Source organism: Pyrus communis, chromosome 13 (assembly GCF_041283825.1).
Source record: "Pyrus communis isolate YQ-2024b chromosome 13, ASM4128382v1, whole genome shotgun sequence".
Classification (NCBI taxonomy): Eukaryota; Viridiplantae; Streptophyta; class Magnoliopsida; order Rosales; family Rosaceae; genus Pyrus; species Pyrus communis.
Window position 1 is genome coordinate 30994051 of NC_142577.1, and position 19042 is coordinate 31013092.

At 38.7% G+C, this 19042-nt stretch overlaps 3 protein-coding genes across 5 annotated transcripts; all 3 read right to left on the bottom strand.

Moving 5' to 3' along the window:
* Nucleotides 1-515: 515 nt before the first annotated feature.
* LOC137736904 (ENHANCER OF AG-4 protein 2) lies at nt 516-12458 on the bottom strand. Of its 3 annotated transcripts, XM_088683569.1 has the most exons (14): nt 11899-12383; nt 11253-11329; nt 11053-11097; nt 7964-10000; nt 7350-7872; nt 6246-6354; nt 6010-6122; nt 5749-5936; nt 4377-5067; nt 3836-4295; nt 3376-3471; nt 3175-3276; nt 2631-2837; nt 516-975 (listed from the first exon to the last, which is right to left on the bottom strand). In XM_088683569.1, the coding sequence occupies exons 1-12, from the start codon at nt 12007-12009 to the stop codon at nt 3206-3208; spliced, it is 4521 nt and encodes a 1506-aa protein (XP_088539695.1). In that variant the 5' UTR covers nt 12010-12383; the 3' UTR covers nt 516-975; nt 2631-2837; nt 3175-3205. The 3 variants fall into 3 exon arrangements, with proteins under 3 accessions (XP_088539695.1, XP_088539694.1, XP_068332319.2); XM_088683568.1 differs by lacking the exon at nt 11053-11097 and having other exon boundaries at nt 11899-12458; XM_068476218.2 differs by lacking the exons at nt 2631-2837; nt 11053-11097 and having other exon boundaries at nt 11899-12417.
* A 375-nt stretch (nt 12459-12833) lies between these two features.
* Nucleotides 12834-15917, bottom strand: LOC137737778 (ATP-dependent Clp protease proteolytic subunit 2, mitochondrial-like). The gene is made up of 2 exons (XM_068477330.2): nt 15483-15917; nt 12834-13415 (listed from the first exon to the last, which is right to left on the bottom strand). Exons 1-2 carry the CDS (start codon nt 15769-15771, stop codon nt 12991-12993), a joined length of 714 nt encoding a protein of 237 aa, XP_068333431.2. The 5' UTR covers nt 15772-15917; the 3' UTR covers nt 12834-12990.
* An 807-nt stretch (nt 15918-16724) lies between these two features.
* LOC137736427 (uncharacterized) lies at nt 16725-18540 on the bottom strand. The gene is made up of 2 exons (XM_068475695.2): nt 17830-18540; nt 16725-17631 (listed from the first exon to the last, which is right to left on the bottom strand). The coding sequence occupies exons 1-2, from the start codon at nt 18400-18402 to the stop codon at nt 16936-16938; spliced, it is 1269 nt and encodes a 422-aa protein (XP_068331796.2). The 5' UTR covers nt 18403-18540; the 3' UTR covers nt 16725-16935.
* Nucleotides 18541-19042: the final 502 nt, after the last annotated feature.

A 19042-nucleotide genomic window follows, 5' to 3' on the forward strand; every position in this document is an offset into this window, starting at 1 on the left:
TACTTCAAGCTGAGCCTTGTGCAAATAGAATGCTCGAGCATTTGCAGTTTATTTAAACTATCTATTCGTTTTGGACAGGAGTAAACGAACAAGGAAAACCATCGAGAACAGAAAAATAAAAACTTAATGAAATACGAGTTAAGCATATGAATGAGCTCGAAACACATCGACAACAACCCTTCCAAAAAGACAGTTGCAATGTTTGGGAGTGACAGAGAACACTAATTTGCACCTAGAGGTTTATAAGACTGATTTAACATATCTAGCTAAACACATGAACTCAAGTCCAATGAAGAATGAGCTCCAATTGCCAGTGGAAATAAAGATTTTAAACAATAAAAGTTGGCGACGAACACTGGAAAAACAGAGTGCTGCAATTTTTTATTTTTTTTCGTAGGGGGTGGTTTTCAGCCAATCTCGGGCGAATTATCAAATAACAAACAAAAAAAAAAATTCAAACCAAATCCAAAATAAATCAAAAGTGCACCACAAAATGACGAGAAAAAGACGAGCAATAATAAGGAACAATGGACTAGTCAGAGAGCCGCTTTTCATTTTGTGATGCTCAGTGTATAGGGTACAGCAACAACAGAACATAATCAAACCCAATACTATGCGCGCGCACACCCCAAAAAAAAAAAAAACCTAGGATCTTTACAGATTAAAAGAACTATCTCAGTGGGTACAAAGCAATGTATAAAAACTGAGGAATAAAACTTTTTAACAGTTAATAGGCATCTGTACGAACTACCTTTCTTTACATTGCAACAGATACTGTTGCTTCAAAACTGTACTCAACTAACAAATAATTATGATGAGCCTTTTCTTGGTCCAAAAATCCATGTCAAATATTTACCTGAATGTTTTACAGCAGTGCATATGCTACGGAGTCGGATTCCTTTTCCTCTGTGAGTGACCAGATAGAAACAGCCCCAAAAACGTGGTTGCTACTTCTGTTTTAATCTTCGCCGAAACCTGTGACAGAATGCATAGTTATGACGTCATTCCAAACTAAATCCCCATTAGAAACAAATTTCAAAGGGAAAAGTAAAAGCTCCACAAGACAGTCTCACATAAAAAAGATCTTGCAACACTCCACCAGAGTGAAATGATTGGAAGGGCTAGAGTTAACAGGTTCTTAGAACTAAACATTCCAAAATAAATACAAACATGCATGGCCCTCACATAGCTCTCACTTTTATTGAGACCAAAAAAAAAACATAAAGGAGCTAAGAAATCGAAACAAAGGAGAATTCTTCATGTGCAAAAATCTAGGAAAACATTCTACACACTACCATAGCAGCTGATTTGGCACAAAATGTGTTAACAAGCAACTCCGTACTGTACTGAATGCACAAAGTGAGCCACACATACAATACCACGCATTACCCAATTAACTTTTTGTTTTGATAAGTGGCAGATTATCAACATGTAGCAACAGCAATTGTAAAATAAATATGCAAAACATGTATCGGACAGCACACGCTAAAATAAACAATGATATCTCTGCCATTTGAATGAACCAGAAGATGTAGAGTGAAAGATGCGACTGAGATGTGCCTCTACCACAATGAGTCAGATAAAACTTATAGGGTCCGTTAGTTGATCTTTCACTTTCAACAGAAGAATTCACAAAAATATCCATTTATATATAACTCAAATTCTGGCTTTACAGTCAAGGTTGCAGTGATGATACTTGGTTCTACACGCTGAAGCTCGCAATATCATATAATAGTGAAAAGTATATTCCCACATTCAAAATGTGACAAATGATAACGGCTGGTTGATTGTAAACTGGACTCTCCAATCGTCTAGCAAAACTCCCTTAACAGTAGAAATTGTAATTTTCATCAAAGTTTCACAGGCTAATTCAACCTAAAATGTTATCACAAAAGGGCTATCATTTACAATTGACAAAAAAAATGTGACTTAAGATTCAAAAAGAAGAATGCACAACCCAGATATACATTCTTTGAGGGATTCCAAGTGCACTGTCAGGATCGTGAAAGACATTGGTAATATCTTAGGAACAAACCAGATAATAACCATGCATGCTCTTTCAAAATATACCAATAAATTGGTCCCCTCTCACCTTAACCAAAACTTAAAATAACTGAAAGAACGTGTAAACTGAAAAGGCAACAGATTAAAGTGATCCTATAAAGAAAAAGGAAAATTTCTCTATGATGCATGAACTCGACAACAAGTTTCTCTTGGGCATTGAATGACATCCCAAAATGTGATTACCGCAATTCCAACAAAAAACTAATCTTTTAAGAGAGCACTTAACCCTCAGCATATGCCGAAACGTAGCAACATGCAATATTAAGACAAACCACACACTCAATCTCACCTAACTTGGAAATACCAGGACCCATCCAAGAGTGGGGAGGACAAATATCTTTGACTGTCTAATAGATGCAAAGCCCAATCAAGGACATGTTCATCCGAGTGGAGTAAGGAACACAAATTGAACCGACTGGGAGGACAATGCGTTTTACGATGCAACCAAGGTAATAACAAAATAAATTCATCAAGGGATAAAAATCGGTGCATTGAATTGATTTCTATCTATTTTGATATCAGGTATAATTACATCATTTAAAAACTTAAGAAACAAGTGTACTAACCAAGAAAGAAACATGGGCATAAACTTGGAAGCAAATGTTCTCGGGATATATTTGTCAGGAAAAATTACAATATACAGAGTCCTGCCAGGAGCCTCTACATGTCCCCAACACTGACTTCAAGTGGTACTTGGGTTTCGTAAACAAGATGAACCCAACTTTGAAGGACAGCATAATGTGATGTAACTAATTGATATGCCACCATCAAGTCTGAAACAAATTGCAGAAAATAAATGGATTTATCACCCAGAGAGAGAGAATTATAAATCTAAGCCATCATGGAAACAGTTTGAATAATGCAGCACACAAACTTGCAGAAATAGAGTCAAGGATGAAGAATCTCATGAAATCATTGAGATGATTCTGATTAAAGGATCGTGGACTCAATTCTCAAAAAATAAGTAGCACAAGAGGTCTCCATCGATTTAAATTAACAGAGGTTTCAATGAGGAATAAATCAACTAAAGTGTTCTAGAATTAAGCCATTCAGAGAAGTGCATGAGCTACAAAAAACTTAAATACTGAACAACAAAGAAAAATAACTTACAAGAATAGTTATGTAGGGATAAGTTTCACTACTAAGCTGGTCTCCAACAATTAACAGTAGGTATGTCTGGTCTACATGGCAAGATCTGGGCAGCACTATGACCTGGAAAAGTGCAGACAGAAAGTCATTTTATCACTGCAACAATGACCCAGTGTTTTCAACATGCAAGTACACTTCAAAACAAGTTTACGTAATGATCACCTGATATTGGAGCTCCAGTTGGAACATTATTGGGGGCAGAACGCTGAAAAGCCATATTATTAGGTTGCGGCCTATCAGGCGGTGGCCGAAAATAACCTGTCATAGCAGAACCAAACATAATATAAGTAGAGATGCCTAGGGTAGCGCAAATTAGGCATAGGACACATTGGTCATTGCAACTAAAACATTAGATAAAAACACTAATAAACTATTAGTACAACTGAGCGTCCATGATATCATTTTCTAGCCTCAAAGAGAATGAGTTTAAATAATAATACGGGCAGAAATTCCAGTTCCTTGAGTGCTACTATTCCCACCCACCTTATATTGATCTGTAATCTATACTTTAGTTATATGGTAGGTGCGAAAATGGGTTGGGTGCATGGAAATAACAACATTATACACTATTGCAGGCAACTGCTTAATGGATAGCTTGGCCACCAGGACCAGAACCCTATACCTTCATGGCCAAATGGTGGTCCCGGATGTGGGGGTCTTCCTCCATTCATCCAAACGCCTCGTTGTTCATCGGCAACGAATCGTCTTTGATTATCAGGTGGGGGAGGCAAAGAGTATGGACCGTGGTATGGTTGTTGAGGATGTTGATGAGGATGTTGCTTAGTATAGGAGAAATGACTTGAGGGATTTTGTGGTGGGGCAGGAGGTAAAGGCCTTTGAGGAAAAGGTGTAATAACTTGTTGAAATTGTTGGCTTGCTTGAGAGACTTGTGCACTTTGAAACATGTCATTATGTCCATGTTCTAGCGGCCTAGTCGAATTAAATCCAGAAGGTTCTCGAGGACCACATACTCCTGCAGGAACAAAGCAAGCTTGCTGCTGCGGAAACATCTCGCTCTTGGCAGTCGCATCAATAGGGCCAACATGAGGAGCATTTCCAGCAATTTGGACATGCTGGTTACCCTGTATGGAGAAATAATGTCATAATATATACAACAATAACAATGTAGCACTGATAAAGGTGGGGAAAGCAAGAATTCTTACACTCGTGCTGCAGTATTCATGAGGCATAGGAGGTTGATATGCCACCAGCGGTGAAGGATGCATTGATGATTGCAGAGGCAGCATCTGTTGGGATAGCAAAGAAGCCTGAGTTGGCACAGATGACTGAGGAATCAATAATGGTTGATGACCAGAAGATGGTGGGGGAGGAGGTGGCTGTGATGGTATAGGCGGTGGCGGTGGTGGTGGGGAAAGAGATAACGGAAGTGGAGGTGGTGGGGGTGGGGGTGAGGGAGGCAAAGGTGGGGTTGCAGGAGGAGAATCAAGAGGCAATGGTGGAGAACCCTCTGGAAAAGGGGGCAAATCAGTGCAAGCAATTGAAGCCGGTTCCATGACCCTATCTGATCCCTGCTGTTGTGGATCCAATTCAAAAGAACCATTACTGAACAAGGGTCTTTCATCCTTTGGGTGTCCAGACACATCCTCCATTTCAAGTTCACCATCTACATCCTCCAAGATACAGTGTCGCCTATCATTAGGCGTCACCGCACATGTTTCTGGCCTATCATTAGGAGTCACCGCACATGTTTCTGACTCCCCAGAAGCATAAGTAGTTTCCATTGGTGAGGAATGGCTAGCCTCCTTATATGAACAGCTAGGAAGTTCTTCTTCTTCTTCATCATCTTCAAATGCATGAGAGGACAAAAATCCAGGCAGCTGAAATGTAGCGTTACTGACAAAGAGGCAAAAAACAACTACACAAATTAGATTCCAGTAAGTGCATGCAACAACATAGACGTAAAAATAATAGAAGCATTTTCATAACAACAGATCTTTAAGTACAATTTCACATAACTTGACCCAGTAATCGAACAAGATCATTGCAAGTTGCAACAAGTGTTCCACTAAAACAAACACTTGTTCGCTGAGCAAACCAGATACTCCTTATTTATTTTCTCCTCTGAACAGTACTATCATGCAATTTTCATTTGGGGAATACTTCATGGAAAAACAATAAATGTAATTTCAAAACATGACCAAACAAGAATTATAATAATATATTTTACGAAGAAAAGAAATCATTGATTTTCCATGCAGTAACATTTGAAATCCTTCAACTGCATCTAATAAATAAATAATTAAACAAAAATTCCTTGAATTGCATGTACATAAAATATGGGAAAGATATATTCATCGCATCCCTTACACGGTCATGTCCAAGTATAATGGTTTTCCGAATTAAACATGACATTGAGATTGGATTTGAGTTCCATAACCACATTTAAGTTACTTCAAGCAACAATAACAAACAGAATCTTATAGTCATGTCTGGACAAAAAAAATCGGCTTAATAGAACAAAAGAAGAATAAGGCACAACTATAAGAATTCAAGTAAAAAGTTGATATCAAATACCTGCCATACTCATCCACAAACATTCCTTCCATTTCTCTGATTGGGTCATCTATAGCACGCTCAGCTCGAGATGGACGTCTAAAGGAGAAACCAGCAATTGAATCATCGTTTGAAACTCCAATGTCATCCATGTAACGACGAAGAACAGACTCAGGAAAGATTTTTCTCTCAATCCACAGCCGTAAAACCTGGAAGAGAAGTCTGTTCCGCTTTATCTCGTATACAAGAAAAACTCATCAAATTATAAAGCAATGCACTTACCTTAAGACATTGACGACGATTATCACGAGCACCAGAACCAGGTGGAGCGGCAGCACCGAGAAGACGTGGCAATGCTGCTTGAACCGTTGGAACATATGAAGCTCCCGCAATGCCTGAATATCAATAAATAAATAGCTACCTTTAATATTTTCACAATGAACTAACATATCAGGCACGCACAAGTCACAATCCAGCAATCAAGTGAGAGAGAGAGAGAGAGAGATTATTACATGTACCTTTTTGATTATGCGAGATTTGTGTGATGGAATCCACAAGAAAGAAAAGATCGACCTTACGATGGAAACTAGGCTCACTCTCCAACTTCCGGATTAGTAGTTCCACAACCTGCATCAACATTTTAAATTGTAACTAAAATAGTCTACAAATCCACATCATGGTTATACGCTATAATAATCTTCGATTTTGTGTGATATACTGCAAAACTCCGAAAACATGTATTTATTGGTCAGCATAAGCAGTTTTAAATAATCACCCAACTTCATTTGCAAACTTCACACACATTACAAAATCTAGATTTGCAACCCAAAGGAATGTGCGAACTGCTATTTGAAGCTTTCTTTTTCTCAACATAAGTTAAAATTGTAGAACAGAAAGGACAACTAACTGTTAATTTGTTATGGTAGGTGTGGACAAGGGATTTAAAACTCAAAAGGACCTGCGTAATGGCCCTGGGTGAAATGAAAAATTACAAAGTTTACAAGATTTAAAACCCAAACTAGAAAGATATTTTCACTCGGCCTAAAATCTAGATTCGCAACCCAAAGGAATGTGCGAACTGCTATTTGAAGCTTTCTTTTTCTCAACGTAAGATAAAATTGTAGAACAGAAAGGACAACTAACTGTTAATTGGTTACGGTAGGTGTGGACAAGGGATTTAAAACTCAAAAGGACCTGTGTAATGGCTCTGGGTGAAACGAAAACTTACAAAGTTTACAAGATTTAAAACCCAAACTTTTTTCACTCGGCCTAACTCTCACCCATCTGATCTTTCAACTTTTATGGTATTAAAACATTTGCAGACTCAAGATGAATGGTTGTTAGTATAGAAAATCAATATTTTCACTACAGGAATATTTTGAGCTTATTTTTTAACATATAAATGTACACTGACACATGTAATGAACATATATTACAAATTAGAAACATGACATCCACCAAACATAAGGAAATGCTTTCAAATTAATATAAGATATTGAAAAACTCAAAAAGTGATGAATGAAATATAAAGGAAAATATTGTATCAATGAAATTGTAATCATCTTTGAAAAGAATAAAACAAATAAAAGCTAAAAGAAACAAGAACGAGCCAAAGAGCCTACCTCATTGGCAATACCATACTTGGCACAATCAATGGCAAGACGAGTTGCACGACTAATACTTTCTTTAGTCCTAGACAAAGTCTCTATCATTCCCTCAAAAGCATCACGAGCAACAGCTGCCTCGGTACCACCACTAAGTGATCCTCCAGCAGTTCGATGCCCAGAGCTAACTCTTCTTTCTGAGATTTCCTCCAAATCAAGTTGAATTTGTGATACATATTGTCGACCATGAGTAACTGGGGAAGCTACATTTGTGAGTTGATTGGACCCCGAGATATCTGCCTGCAATGCAGTGCTAGAAATGGACAAAAAACCCTGAACTGCAGAAGGGCTGGGGCTCCTCCCTTGCATATCTGAGTGAGACACAAGAGTGGAACTGGAAAATCCAAGGAAAAAATTTTGCGACTGAGCTTGTTTCCTTTTGGCTTGTGCAACTGCAATAAGATGCCTCATAGACTGAGATGATTCCGGAGTTCTAGAATCCATGGATATGCCAATTTTATCATCTCTGCCAACTTCCATTCTGTTATTAAGAAAACAAGCAACAAATTATCAAACATTAGAAAATGCAAATAGCAACTATGCAAACAATTAAGAAGAAAGAGCATGGATACCTTTCACCAGATAATGAAATGTACTCGGCTTCATTTTCTGTTAAAATAGCAGAGTCGCTGATCTGAGGGAATGATCGTGGAGTAGGTTTAGACTTTTCTCCAGAAGGTGCAGACTTGTTTCTTGCCTGGTTATGAGAAAAAACCGAACTGTTAGACAATAAACCTGAACCCTTGCTAGACACAGCCTGAGCCTTCTTTTGAGTACCAGTACTAGAGATTTTAACCAAAGATTTTGCGGGTTTCTGCTGTTCCACAACTGGTTTAGTGGTTGCAACCAACTGGGGAGACTTCTTAGGTGAAATCAAGGTTGGTTTTTCCTCCTTGGACAGCAAATGCCCAGGTTCTGATTTTTTTGGACTGTGATACACATGCACCACCTTTTCAAGACTCTTTTTCTCAATTTGAGGTTTCTTTTCCGGCCTCTCCTCATCCGCTTGAGGTTTTCTAGGTGATGGAAAACCATCATATAACTGGGAAGATGATTCCTTTGTGCAACTCATCTGAAATTCAGTAGGACATTTGGTACTCTGTTGAGCAGTATTTGACCTCTCATGGTTTTCATTATTGCTCTTTACAGCGTCTGCAGAATATGAAGACGCTTTAAAATTTCGGGAAGATCCTCCATGAACTGGTGTTTTGGGTTTTTCCTCCTCCTCCTCCTCATCATAGAGGCACACAGCTCTCCGCTTCCTCTGTGTAGGAACTCTAACGTCAGTAGAGCATGATATATCATTCTTCAGAGCGGGATCCTCTTCCTTCTTATCGTCACTAACCAAAGTATCAGAATCAGGCATAGCCTCCAATGCTCGACGGCGACTCTTTGTTAGGGGTAGCGCGGCTTCATCACCAGGACCGTTGGGTCCACCAACAACATTTTTGGACATGGAAACTAGATGGTTCTCTCTTTTCACATGTGAAGTTGACAAATTTGAATCCATTATTTTTAATGTCTTGTCATCAACATCAGAACTAGGAGATAGACTCTTCGTAGTTTTAGAGACCGAACCCTTTGAAGCACTATCCCCAGCATCTACATGTTTTGACTTTTTGGAACAACGTGAAGGATCATTTGTTCCCAAATTAGGCTTTCCAAGCCCTGGTTGAACCCCCTTTGTCCTTCCCGAATGTTTGTCTTTGGCCTGCTCCTCAGAATCATCTATCACATTATCTGGCAACTTGACTTGCTTGTTGGCTTTAACCAGGTCTTTTGTCTTTTTCCCAACCTTACCACTAGTATCTGATTTTAGAGCATCTGGGGAGAACTCCCTCTTCCTGCCACCAGAGCCAAGTTTGCCTTTTGTTCCATCTTTTAATCGATCACCAGATTGTGGGTGATCAACACGACCAATTGAGTTATCATCCTTCAACGATGTAACAGCAGAACGATTTTTTTGTTCCTCAACTGTGCCACCATGCTTCCTCTTTGATCCAGTAACCATCTTCGTCATCTTGTGGCCATTTGCTACAGACCTCCGTCCATCACTGCGTTTCTTTGTGCGATCATCTTCTTCACGCTTACTACCAGAAACTTCTTCCTTGGGATGAGAAGAATTCTCTGGATTAGATTTCTTTAATGCCTCTTTTTTAGGCGGTGGAACTGCAGCCATTTTATTTTTTCTCTCAGGAGAAAAAACTTGAGAACTCTCATTTGCTCCACATGAGGTAGATGGGTTTACATCGTCATCATCATTTTCACCTCGTGCCTGTGAACAGCATTCCAGCTTAGGGCCAATATCACCTATGCCTTCTTCCTTGTCTGTTTGTCCATTGGAATCCCGTACACCCTCCCCATCCTTTAAGTCAACATCAATCCCATTATCTTCTATGCCATCACCAGATGGAGCCTCACATCCGGTGTCTGATCTATCAGTATCATCCCTCAAATCATTTGACCTCTTTTTGTGTAACTCGTCAAATGCCTGACATATGTCCTTCACAGCTTGGGAAAAATACTTTGTTTTCGCATGACAACGACCTAATAATTTGTTTTTTGCCTCACTAGTGAATGCCTGAATATCTGCAGGGGCAACAAAAGCTCTGTGGAGTGGGGAAAACAACAACAAGAATAACATATCAGTAGCAGTCAGTTTAACCAGCAGAGCAAAAAACAAACAAATAGATGAAGTAGAAACTGAGCAGAGCAAAAAACCACAAAAGGAAGAATTGTGGCCTCTAGATTTGGTCTAAATGGTTCCACTGGTTCTTTTTTGTTTCTATACGCAATTCAATGTGGATTTAGATTAAGAATCAAGTTCTATACTTACCAGATTTAAGAACCAATTAATATTTACTTTCAATTCAATGAGAACAAGGGTATAAGATTATAAAGGAGACCACATTTGACACTCGCCATAACATTTTATTGATAGAAAGAAAAAAAGGAAAAAAACTGACTAATTCTTTTTAGTTGTGCAAAATGTAGATTTCACTAGTGAAAATGTAATCGAGTAGGAAACAATTTCCCTCAGATGTCATCCTGAAATTTTCATTAGGTAATGCATCAGTAGATTTTACTAGCCCCTTTTCTGCCCCAGTAGAAACTATTAATTCAAAATCCAATATTACAACTTTTGAAATCTTAACCACTTAAATTTTCCTCTACCAAAACAAACTGAAATGCAGGCAGAAATTTCAATCTTGTTCTTGTAAGCTTCTAGGAATAACATCAAAACCACAAGTACCACCAAATGTAGAACAAGAAGTCACAAGAAGTCACAAGACAATCCTAAGCAATAATAGATTTAACAATCAATAACTGAATGTTTCAGTGAGTTCTAGTTTTCCTTTGAAACACAAAATTGCGGAGAGGAAATATAACAAACTGCACATGCCAAGGTCAATACATTTCATGTTTCCATATGGCATCTTGAAGTACATTTTGCCTTAGATAGGGATGAATCAGCTAAATACAATTGGTAGACTAAGTTGTCCTTTTCACCTTGCGGTATGTACACTGTAGGCTGTTTATATATTAGTGTTTTTTTAATCATAAAATCCCAGGTAATAACAGGTGGTTAAATGTACATGTGACAGCAGACTGTATTCACTTGCGTAAACGAATACAAAACTATCAAATGAGATATACTTACATCTCTTCCGTTGCAAAAAAATTGTCAATTTCACCTTTCTGTGATCTACACCCTAGGTTGTCAATATATTAGTGTCTTATTTCTTGTTATGAAAACTCCATGCACAAGAGGTATTTCAATGTACACGTAACACATTTCACAAACAAACTTTATCCAATATACATGAACAAATCTGAAATTATCAAATGGTATGAACTTACATCTCTTCCGTTCCAAAAAATTGGACAAAATATTTCTTTGGATCAGGGACCTTCTTCCAATCTTCAGGCCTGCTAATCTAAACATTCAAACCCACAAGAGTTACCTCAAACACAAACCGATTGTCGCGTAGACTAAAATCTGACTGAGTTACTCTTATCAATAAAAACATTAAACATAGTCCATCAATTTTGTGCTCATACTTATACTGCGAAAAGCATGATACTGTATTTTAAAAACCAACACATTCATCATATGAATCTAACATTTTATTCGCCAAGAAAAAAAAAAAAAAAAAAAAAAAAAAGCAAAAACAATATACGTTCAATCCAATTCCTTTTGGTATATTGCAAAGTTAAGGGCAAGATATACATGATTTCTGAGAAGCCTCACAATGTTCAGTCCCATTCAGTAACTGCACGAGTCCGAAAGCTTAGGAAAATTTGTTAATAATTACATACTACGAGAAGTCAAATCCAAGTAGTGCACACTAATCAACAAGCAAAACAAAAGTGTGTATATATATATATAAACCCCAACGCCCAAAACACAACATAAAGAGAAAGGAAAAACCGAAAAATTGCACAGCCGAAGACAAAGCAGCAGAATCCGTAAACGAAACAAAGGGAAAGGCATGAAAAAGCAGACCTTGGCGGGCCAATAGGGGAAGCCCTTGACCTTAGCAAGGACAAGATCGCCGAGACCCAACTTGCTCTTATCCTTGGCCTTGCTCGCTCCGCGTCTACGCCCCGGAGCCATGGCGTGGACGCCGCAATCTTAGAAGCAAAAGGAAAAACCCTAATTGAATCGTCGCAATCGAATCGCAAAAGCAGCTACGAAAACCCTATAAAAGCCCCAGAGGTCGGAATTGGAATGGTCGCCCGTTGTTGACGGCCAGTGGATGCTCCGACGCCGGAGAACTAGGTCATCGGACGGCAGGGCTCTGCATTCACAATTCCAGCGAGCCAAGGAGAGAGAGTGTTGGAGTGTGAGAGATACAGAGATTGTAGAGAGAAATTGAGGCGGTCGAAGGGTGAGAGATTGTAAATCTTGCGAGAAGGGGGGGGGGGGGGAGGTTTTGGGGGGTGAGGCGTGGGCGCACCAAGGGGAATTTTGCCGAATCGGAATGGGACGTATCGGTATTTTTCCGATTTTTCTTTTATTCTTGGGTTCACTTTCTTTTACATATTAATATTAGTATTCGGGACAAAAGCGCATTAAACCTTTTTTATTCCTTAAAAATTTTAAATTTAAGAAGATGAGATTGGTCGGGACTCGCTCCGAGGGATGGTTTTATGTGTTGTCTGTGTACGTGGCAAAGATTCCTTATTTTTTTCCATTTCTGTTTTAATTCCCTCTTCCCCTTTTTTTCTTTCTATTTAATCAATAAATCTAAAATGTAAATACTGCTTCACTTTATTCAATGGAAATAGGAAATAGGAAATAGGGAATAGGAGCAAAAGATGAAAGAATCAACAATGAGAAAGTAAGCAACATCAAATTGGTTAAGAGCGTTTACCCTGCACTCTCTAACATTCTTTTTCTCGTCACTCCAAAATTGAAGATTAATAGTGATGCTGCTCTTGAGGAAAATACTCAATTCCAAATGAATGCCAAGGCGAGAAACAAATCATTTTAACCTCCGGGACGGACCGAAACATGAGAAATATAATTCTGAGAAAGCTAAAAAGCAAGCTAAATAGGGGAGATGGTTTCTGACTGAGACCTAGATGTCTGCTCCTACTTTGAACTTTTATCCTTTTCTTTGCCATCATTGGCAACAGCATCAGTCACCAGAGCCATTGGTCTTTCGTCAATCACCTCATCAATGATTCCGAATGCCCTTGCCTCTTCTGGGGTCATAAAATGATCCCTGTCCATATTCTTCTCTATTATATCTACTGATTGCCCTGTATGCTTTGAGTACAACGCATTAAGGGAATCCCAGATACGAACAATCTGCTTCGTGTGAATTGTCATATCTTTGGCCTGTCCGCTGTACCCGCCTGAAGGCTGATGAATCATAACTGTAGCATTTGGGAGAGACCGCCGCTCACCCTTGGCGCCCGCAGCTAAGAGAAGAGAAGCCATTGATGCAGCTTGCCCCAAACAAATGGTACTGATTGGTGACCGAATGTACTGCATCGTATCATAAATTGCAAGACCTGTATGCACTAATACAATCATCACCATGTAACAATGCTGGTGAATTTTAACCAAATCATGCATTGAGTCTCGTCTATTCCTCTATTCATTGATATCATTTTCTGCCAAGTCTCGTTTCTTTTTTATAGTATAAAACATAGCCATACTGTTTAAAAATCACATCACAAGTATCAGCAAATTAAGGAATTAAAACATACCATAAGGGGGAAACACAAGCATTGTACTAACGTTTCTCCCAAATATAATAACATTGTAGTAAGGATTGTAGTATCAACTTTTTGAATTGACATATCTAATAGAAACCGTTTTAAGTAAGACCAAATGTTCAATAAAGATTTATGTTGTTTTACCCCAACTACCTGGTACAAGGCTTACACTTAGTTGACTTCTTGACCCCAATTAGAAAACATAAAGAATTGAGGTTTGGTGAAAGCAAGTGATCAGAACAAATTAAATGTTAATCGTAATTTCATGCAGTACGATTTGGAACACCATAATCAAGTTTGGCCATAGCCATGTTGTCTTCCATTTCTATCTACCAGATCAGTATTACCAATATGCTTAGTGCGTAAGGCTCAGCTCCAAAGCCAGGAGTATATAGATAGGGTAGACTCATAAATGGAAAAATAGTTCTGTTGTAGTTATGCACTTAGTCTTCAGTTTTGCCAATCTCATGTAGCAGTCTAATGAAGCAGAAAATTGCGCGCTTTCAAGCAAGTTAAGTATTGAGGCGGTTCAACAAAGTGAAAAAGTGCGTGGCACAACTCCATTCATGGTTGTGATACCTAGTTTTTCTTCATAATATTATAATTTATGCAGACACAAGATGTTTGGCTGCCACACAACTCTACAGCTACCTTCCAAAACTCAGACAGTATTTTCCTTAAACATCCAGTACTAATATTCCCACACACCACTATACCATTACCAGGAAATCATCTATCAAGCATGATCACCCTCTGCCTCTTTTTTTTCTTACTTCCTAGGATTAGCTTAGTAATGCTCTACAATCTATTCAAGTTCGTGGACCACTAATATCCGTACTCCAAAGCTTATGGCTAGCAGTCGTTTTCCCGTTTGTTTAAACCGACACTTAACAATTAACAACATTTAGGATTCAACTATAGTTAACATAAACCAAGATAGAGTTAAAACTGCAAGCAATATTACGGTGAAAAGGACCCATGTCAAAGAGTGCAACCACTAAGTGCCTCAGCATTGGTGATATATGGTATACATGATCATACAATGGTAATTTAAAATTTCTGTTTTACTTGGATGGAGATCCATCACCACTATTAATTCCAATTCCAAAATGCTACCAACATCATCATTTCATGGTTATGCATGTCAATGACTTCTCTAACAGTTCTACTTCGTGACGGGTCTGTAGAATCAAATTCCACTCGACAACTTAGTATTTAGTAGATTTTTAAGTCATAAGAAAATCCCATACTTCTCACTGATAATGCGCTTATGACACAGGTTACACAAACCAAACTATTCACAAAATCCTCTGAACCAACAAATCCACATATCCATTAGTTTTCTTAAGGGCTCATTTGATGAGAGGATCGGGTTGGGCGGGACTATTCACTATATTGAAGGCATTTTCAAGGAAGAAATGAATGACAAATCCCTTATTTTGTCCAACTTGAAGGTTACCCACAAAGAAAAGATTACAGATTTCATGGGTACGAGTTAGAATAAATTCACTGTCCACATATATTCAACAAGGATATACATTGCGCTACAGATTTCGAGCTTATAAATAAACTTATCGATTATCAAAATTCATTTTCGAGAAACAGATACTGCGCATATAAATTCATTCTACTGTTAATATAACAACAAACAACCAAAAACACAAATAAGTAAACCAGGTGGTGAAATGGAAGTCGAAATCGGGTTAAAATCTATAAAACAAAATCGACTATCTCATTTCTGACGTCTCAAAATTGCAATCGGCAAATCGAAAACCAAAACAATATGTAAATTAAAGCACGAGAATTTCACACACCTATAAAAAATTAAACAGAAATAAAAATGGGAAATAACAAAAGGACCTGCAGTGACGTGACCACCGGGGGAATTGAGGTACATGTGGATGGGCTTCGACGGGTTCTCGGATTCCAAGTAGAGAAGCTGCGCGACGACAACGTGGGAAGTGTCGTCGTCGATGGGTCCGTTGATGCAAATGATCCGCTCCTTGAGGAGGCGGGAGAAGATGTCGTACGCGCGTTCCCCTCGGGAGGAGTGCTCAATGACCATGGGGATCAAGCTGTAGCTGCGCAGAGATGGGCGCCATGGCCTGCTGCTTGCCAGGAGCTTCGCCTTTGAGATTAAGCCTCTCATAATGACAGAAACGAGGGGAGGGATTCGCAGACGATGGATAGGTTTTATGGGTTCAAACGGTACTCGAACCCTCGAAGTGTTCGAGGCACTGTGTTTTTGTGTTTTAGGATCTGGGTTGGTCGGGTTCCTATGTGGTCGGGTTAAGGAGTTGGGGGTTTTGTTAATACCACATGTAGGTCAAGGTAAAATACAAATCAGAGAGTGGGTGAAGAAAATTGTTTGTGTTTGGGTCTGTACGGATACGTAGTTCGGTTACTGGACCTATACATTTCAGGGTTAAGGTTGTGAAGTGAGAAAAACTTTTTTTTTTTCTTGTAAATAAGTTTTGGTAAAATTACGATTTAAAAGTATTCTTTTTTTATTTATGAACGTGAAGTCTTAGTTAAGTAAAAATTTTAAATCTCGTAAATGAGAAGTTTTATATCAATTTATTTTCTTCACCCCTTAATAATATTTGTATAAATTAAAAAAACTTAAAAAAAAATTGTGAACTGCTATGGTTTCACATATGAGTGACAAATCCTTGCAAAGCAGCCTTCTTATTTTTATAAGTGGTTAATAGTTGGATTAGTTAAGAATATTCACTTGTGAATTAGTAATACGGTCTAGTGGTAATTGTTTTTTTTTTTGTTGGAAAAAAAAAAAAGAATACAAAACTTAATTGTTGAAACCCAGGACAAATAGAGATTTGTATGAATGGGGTCATCCTCAAACAACAAAATCACAATTAAAAACCTAAAAAATTTACTGAACAAAACGTTTATGTATTAATTCATAAAGTTTTCATACGTACAAAACAATTAGAATCATTGCTTGAAGGATGTAATGGCTAGTCTGGTGTTAGTAGCTTGCTTTGTAGTGGCTTTTGTACTTCATCTCTTCTTAATGATATTGCTATCGTTCCAGATTATTAAAAAAAAAAAAAAAAAAAAAAATGTAACAGTACACAAATATTTCATGACACATGATACTTTGATGTTCTCAAAATTTTAATTACACACAAAGCAAGGACAAAATGATGAAACAAGTAATATTTCATATGTGCCAATCACATATACTTTCAAAATATCACGGTAATAAATAACTTATAACTTATTTGATTGAACGTCGTTTCCTTATTTTTCTTTTATTGCATCTCAAATAGCCCAATTTCTAGCTGCAAGTTTATGGAATTATATTCCGGTGATTCCTCTCAAGAAATCCCTCCAAGACGACCCTCTTCTTGCTTTCTTCAGAATTCATATCCAAGGCCCGCGGGGTATTAACATTGGAACTGGAATTATGGTGAGGGTATCCAAATCCATCGGCAGCGGTAGTGGTGGCTGCCGCCGCTGATCTTAAGCGCGGGAGGAAGTAAAACCATGCGGACGTAGACAGAATAGCACACAAACGACCCCATACTAACATAATAATCAACGTCACCAAAATAATAGACATACCAATCAGTGGATCCAAATTCTTCCCGTTGACTGCAGTCGACTCTCCCTTTGCCTTAGCCTTCCCCCTATTATTATTTTTCGATCCGGGGTTGTTGGACACGGTAGTCGACCACGACCACGACGAATATTGTTTACTAAAATTGTGTGTCACCGACGGAGTCACCGGCGCCCCCTGTTGAGTTTGGCTTTCGCGAGCGGGGAAAGACACGGAGTGCAACACTGTCCGAGTACAAGACGTGGGCGTCCTGGCCTCCTGTCCAGCCGGTGAATCTGGTTGGCTTTGGCTGCTAGGTGGTCCTTTTCTTCCTGCAATAGTTGTTCTTGTTCTTAGTGAATCAATCTTCCGGCAAAATCGCTTTTGACACATGCCATCCTTAGGGGACTCCAAATGCTTCCTACTTTCGAGGTTGATCGTGTTGGTCTGCAACGGCACAAATAATTCATTAACGACAACTAAACCATTCCACGTAACCAATGGAATAAATTACAACAATTACATTAAGCTGTTTTTTTATTCTATAAAAGTGAAGTGATACTGGGGGAGCAAAATCAAACTTGAAACCTTGAATCTAACCGTCGATGCTCTTATCTACGAGTGAATGAATATTAATTACTATACCTGTGGAGGGTTATGGTTCATAGGGGTCTGCGGGTCTGAAACGATGGGAGGAGGCTCAGCCTCTTCCCGACTTGGAGTCCCTGGCGGCTCCCCATCGGTGGTGGCCGGTAGTACTTCTTCGGAGTTAGAGACAAGGTTACCAGACTTTGACTTTGACTTGGTCTGCAAGCTGGAAAACTTGACCACCTTGGACGGACGCTCCCCTTTGTCGGTGACGGTGGTGCCGGAGGTGTCGATGGGGACGGTTTTGGCGGCGGACTTCTTGGTGCGAAACCTCCAGCTTGACCAAGAAATCAAATACGAGCTGCGTTGACTAGTAATACTAGTTGAATGTTCACCCTTCATATCAATCTTACGGTCTTCGCGATTATCTTCTCGGGTATAGTTAGCTTCCTTTCGGATGAGGGGGGCCGACTTTGATCTCATACTCCGTCTGCGACTCGTTTGCCTGGAAAATCCGAAGCAAGCAAGAAACAAACTGTGTTTTGGTTTGGATGTCGACGGAGTAGGAGTAGTTATAGGACTAGGAGTGGGAGTAATGGTTTTCTTTTTTATTTCTGCCATGGAAATCATGAGATAAAGGACGAGGGGTAGGCAGGGAGATGGATCATGGAGAGAGAGGAATGGATGGCCTCCAACTTTGAAGAAAATACCAGCGGGTTTGCTCGCCTCTAATGCTCGACCATAATACCTTGAATTTTACATTAATTCACTATTTTTGCGATGAAAATGTTGATATTAATATGTATTAATTTAGTCCCAATTGGTGTATTTTATTCTTATTTTTAATGATGGCGTTGTTTATTGCTAATTCGGATGTGTAATAATATTAAAATGGGTTTGGTTAAAACTTGAGAATTAGGGATGCGTGACTTTTAGACTTTGGTGGCTAATTAAGAAGAACAAGTCCCCAAGACCTTTCAGAAGAGAGATTTTTTATTGTGATCATCACACGAGATGGTACATCACGTGTCATTATATAAATTGTCGGATATGTATGTTAAAAAGTTAATAACTTAAAAAGTAAAATATTTCACCATTTATATAAAAACACGTGGTGTACCACCTATGTTCCCGTCACAATTAAAAATTTATACTTTCAGACTTCCAGTTCCACGTTTTAACCACGCTTCCATCATCTAGCTTCTACATTAATCCCCATGTATTATTCGCCTAATCCTTAATTTGGTGAGTTTGATTAATTTAAACAATA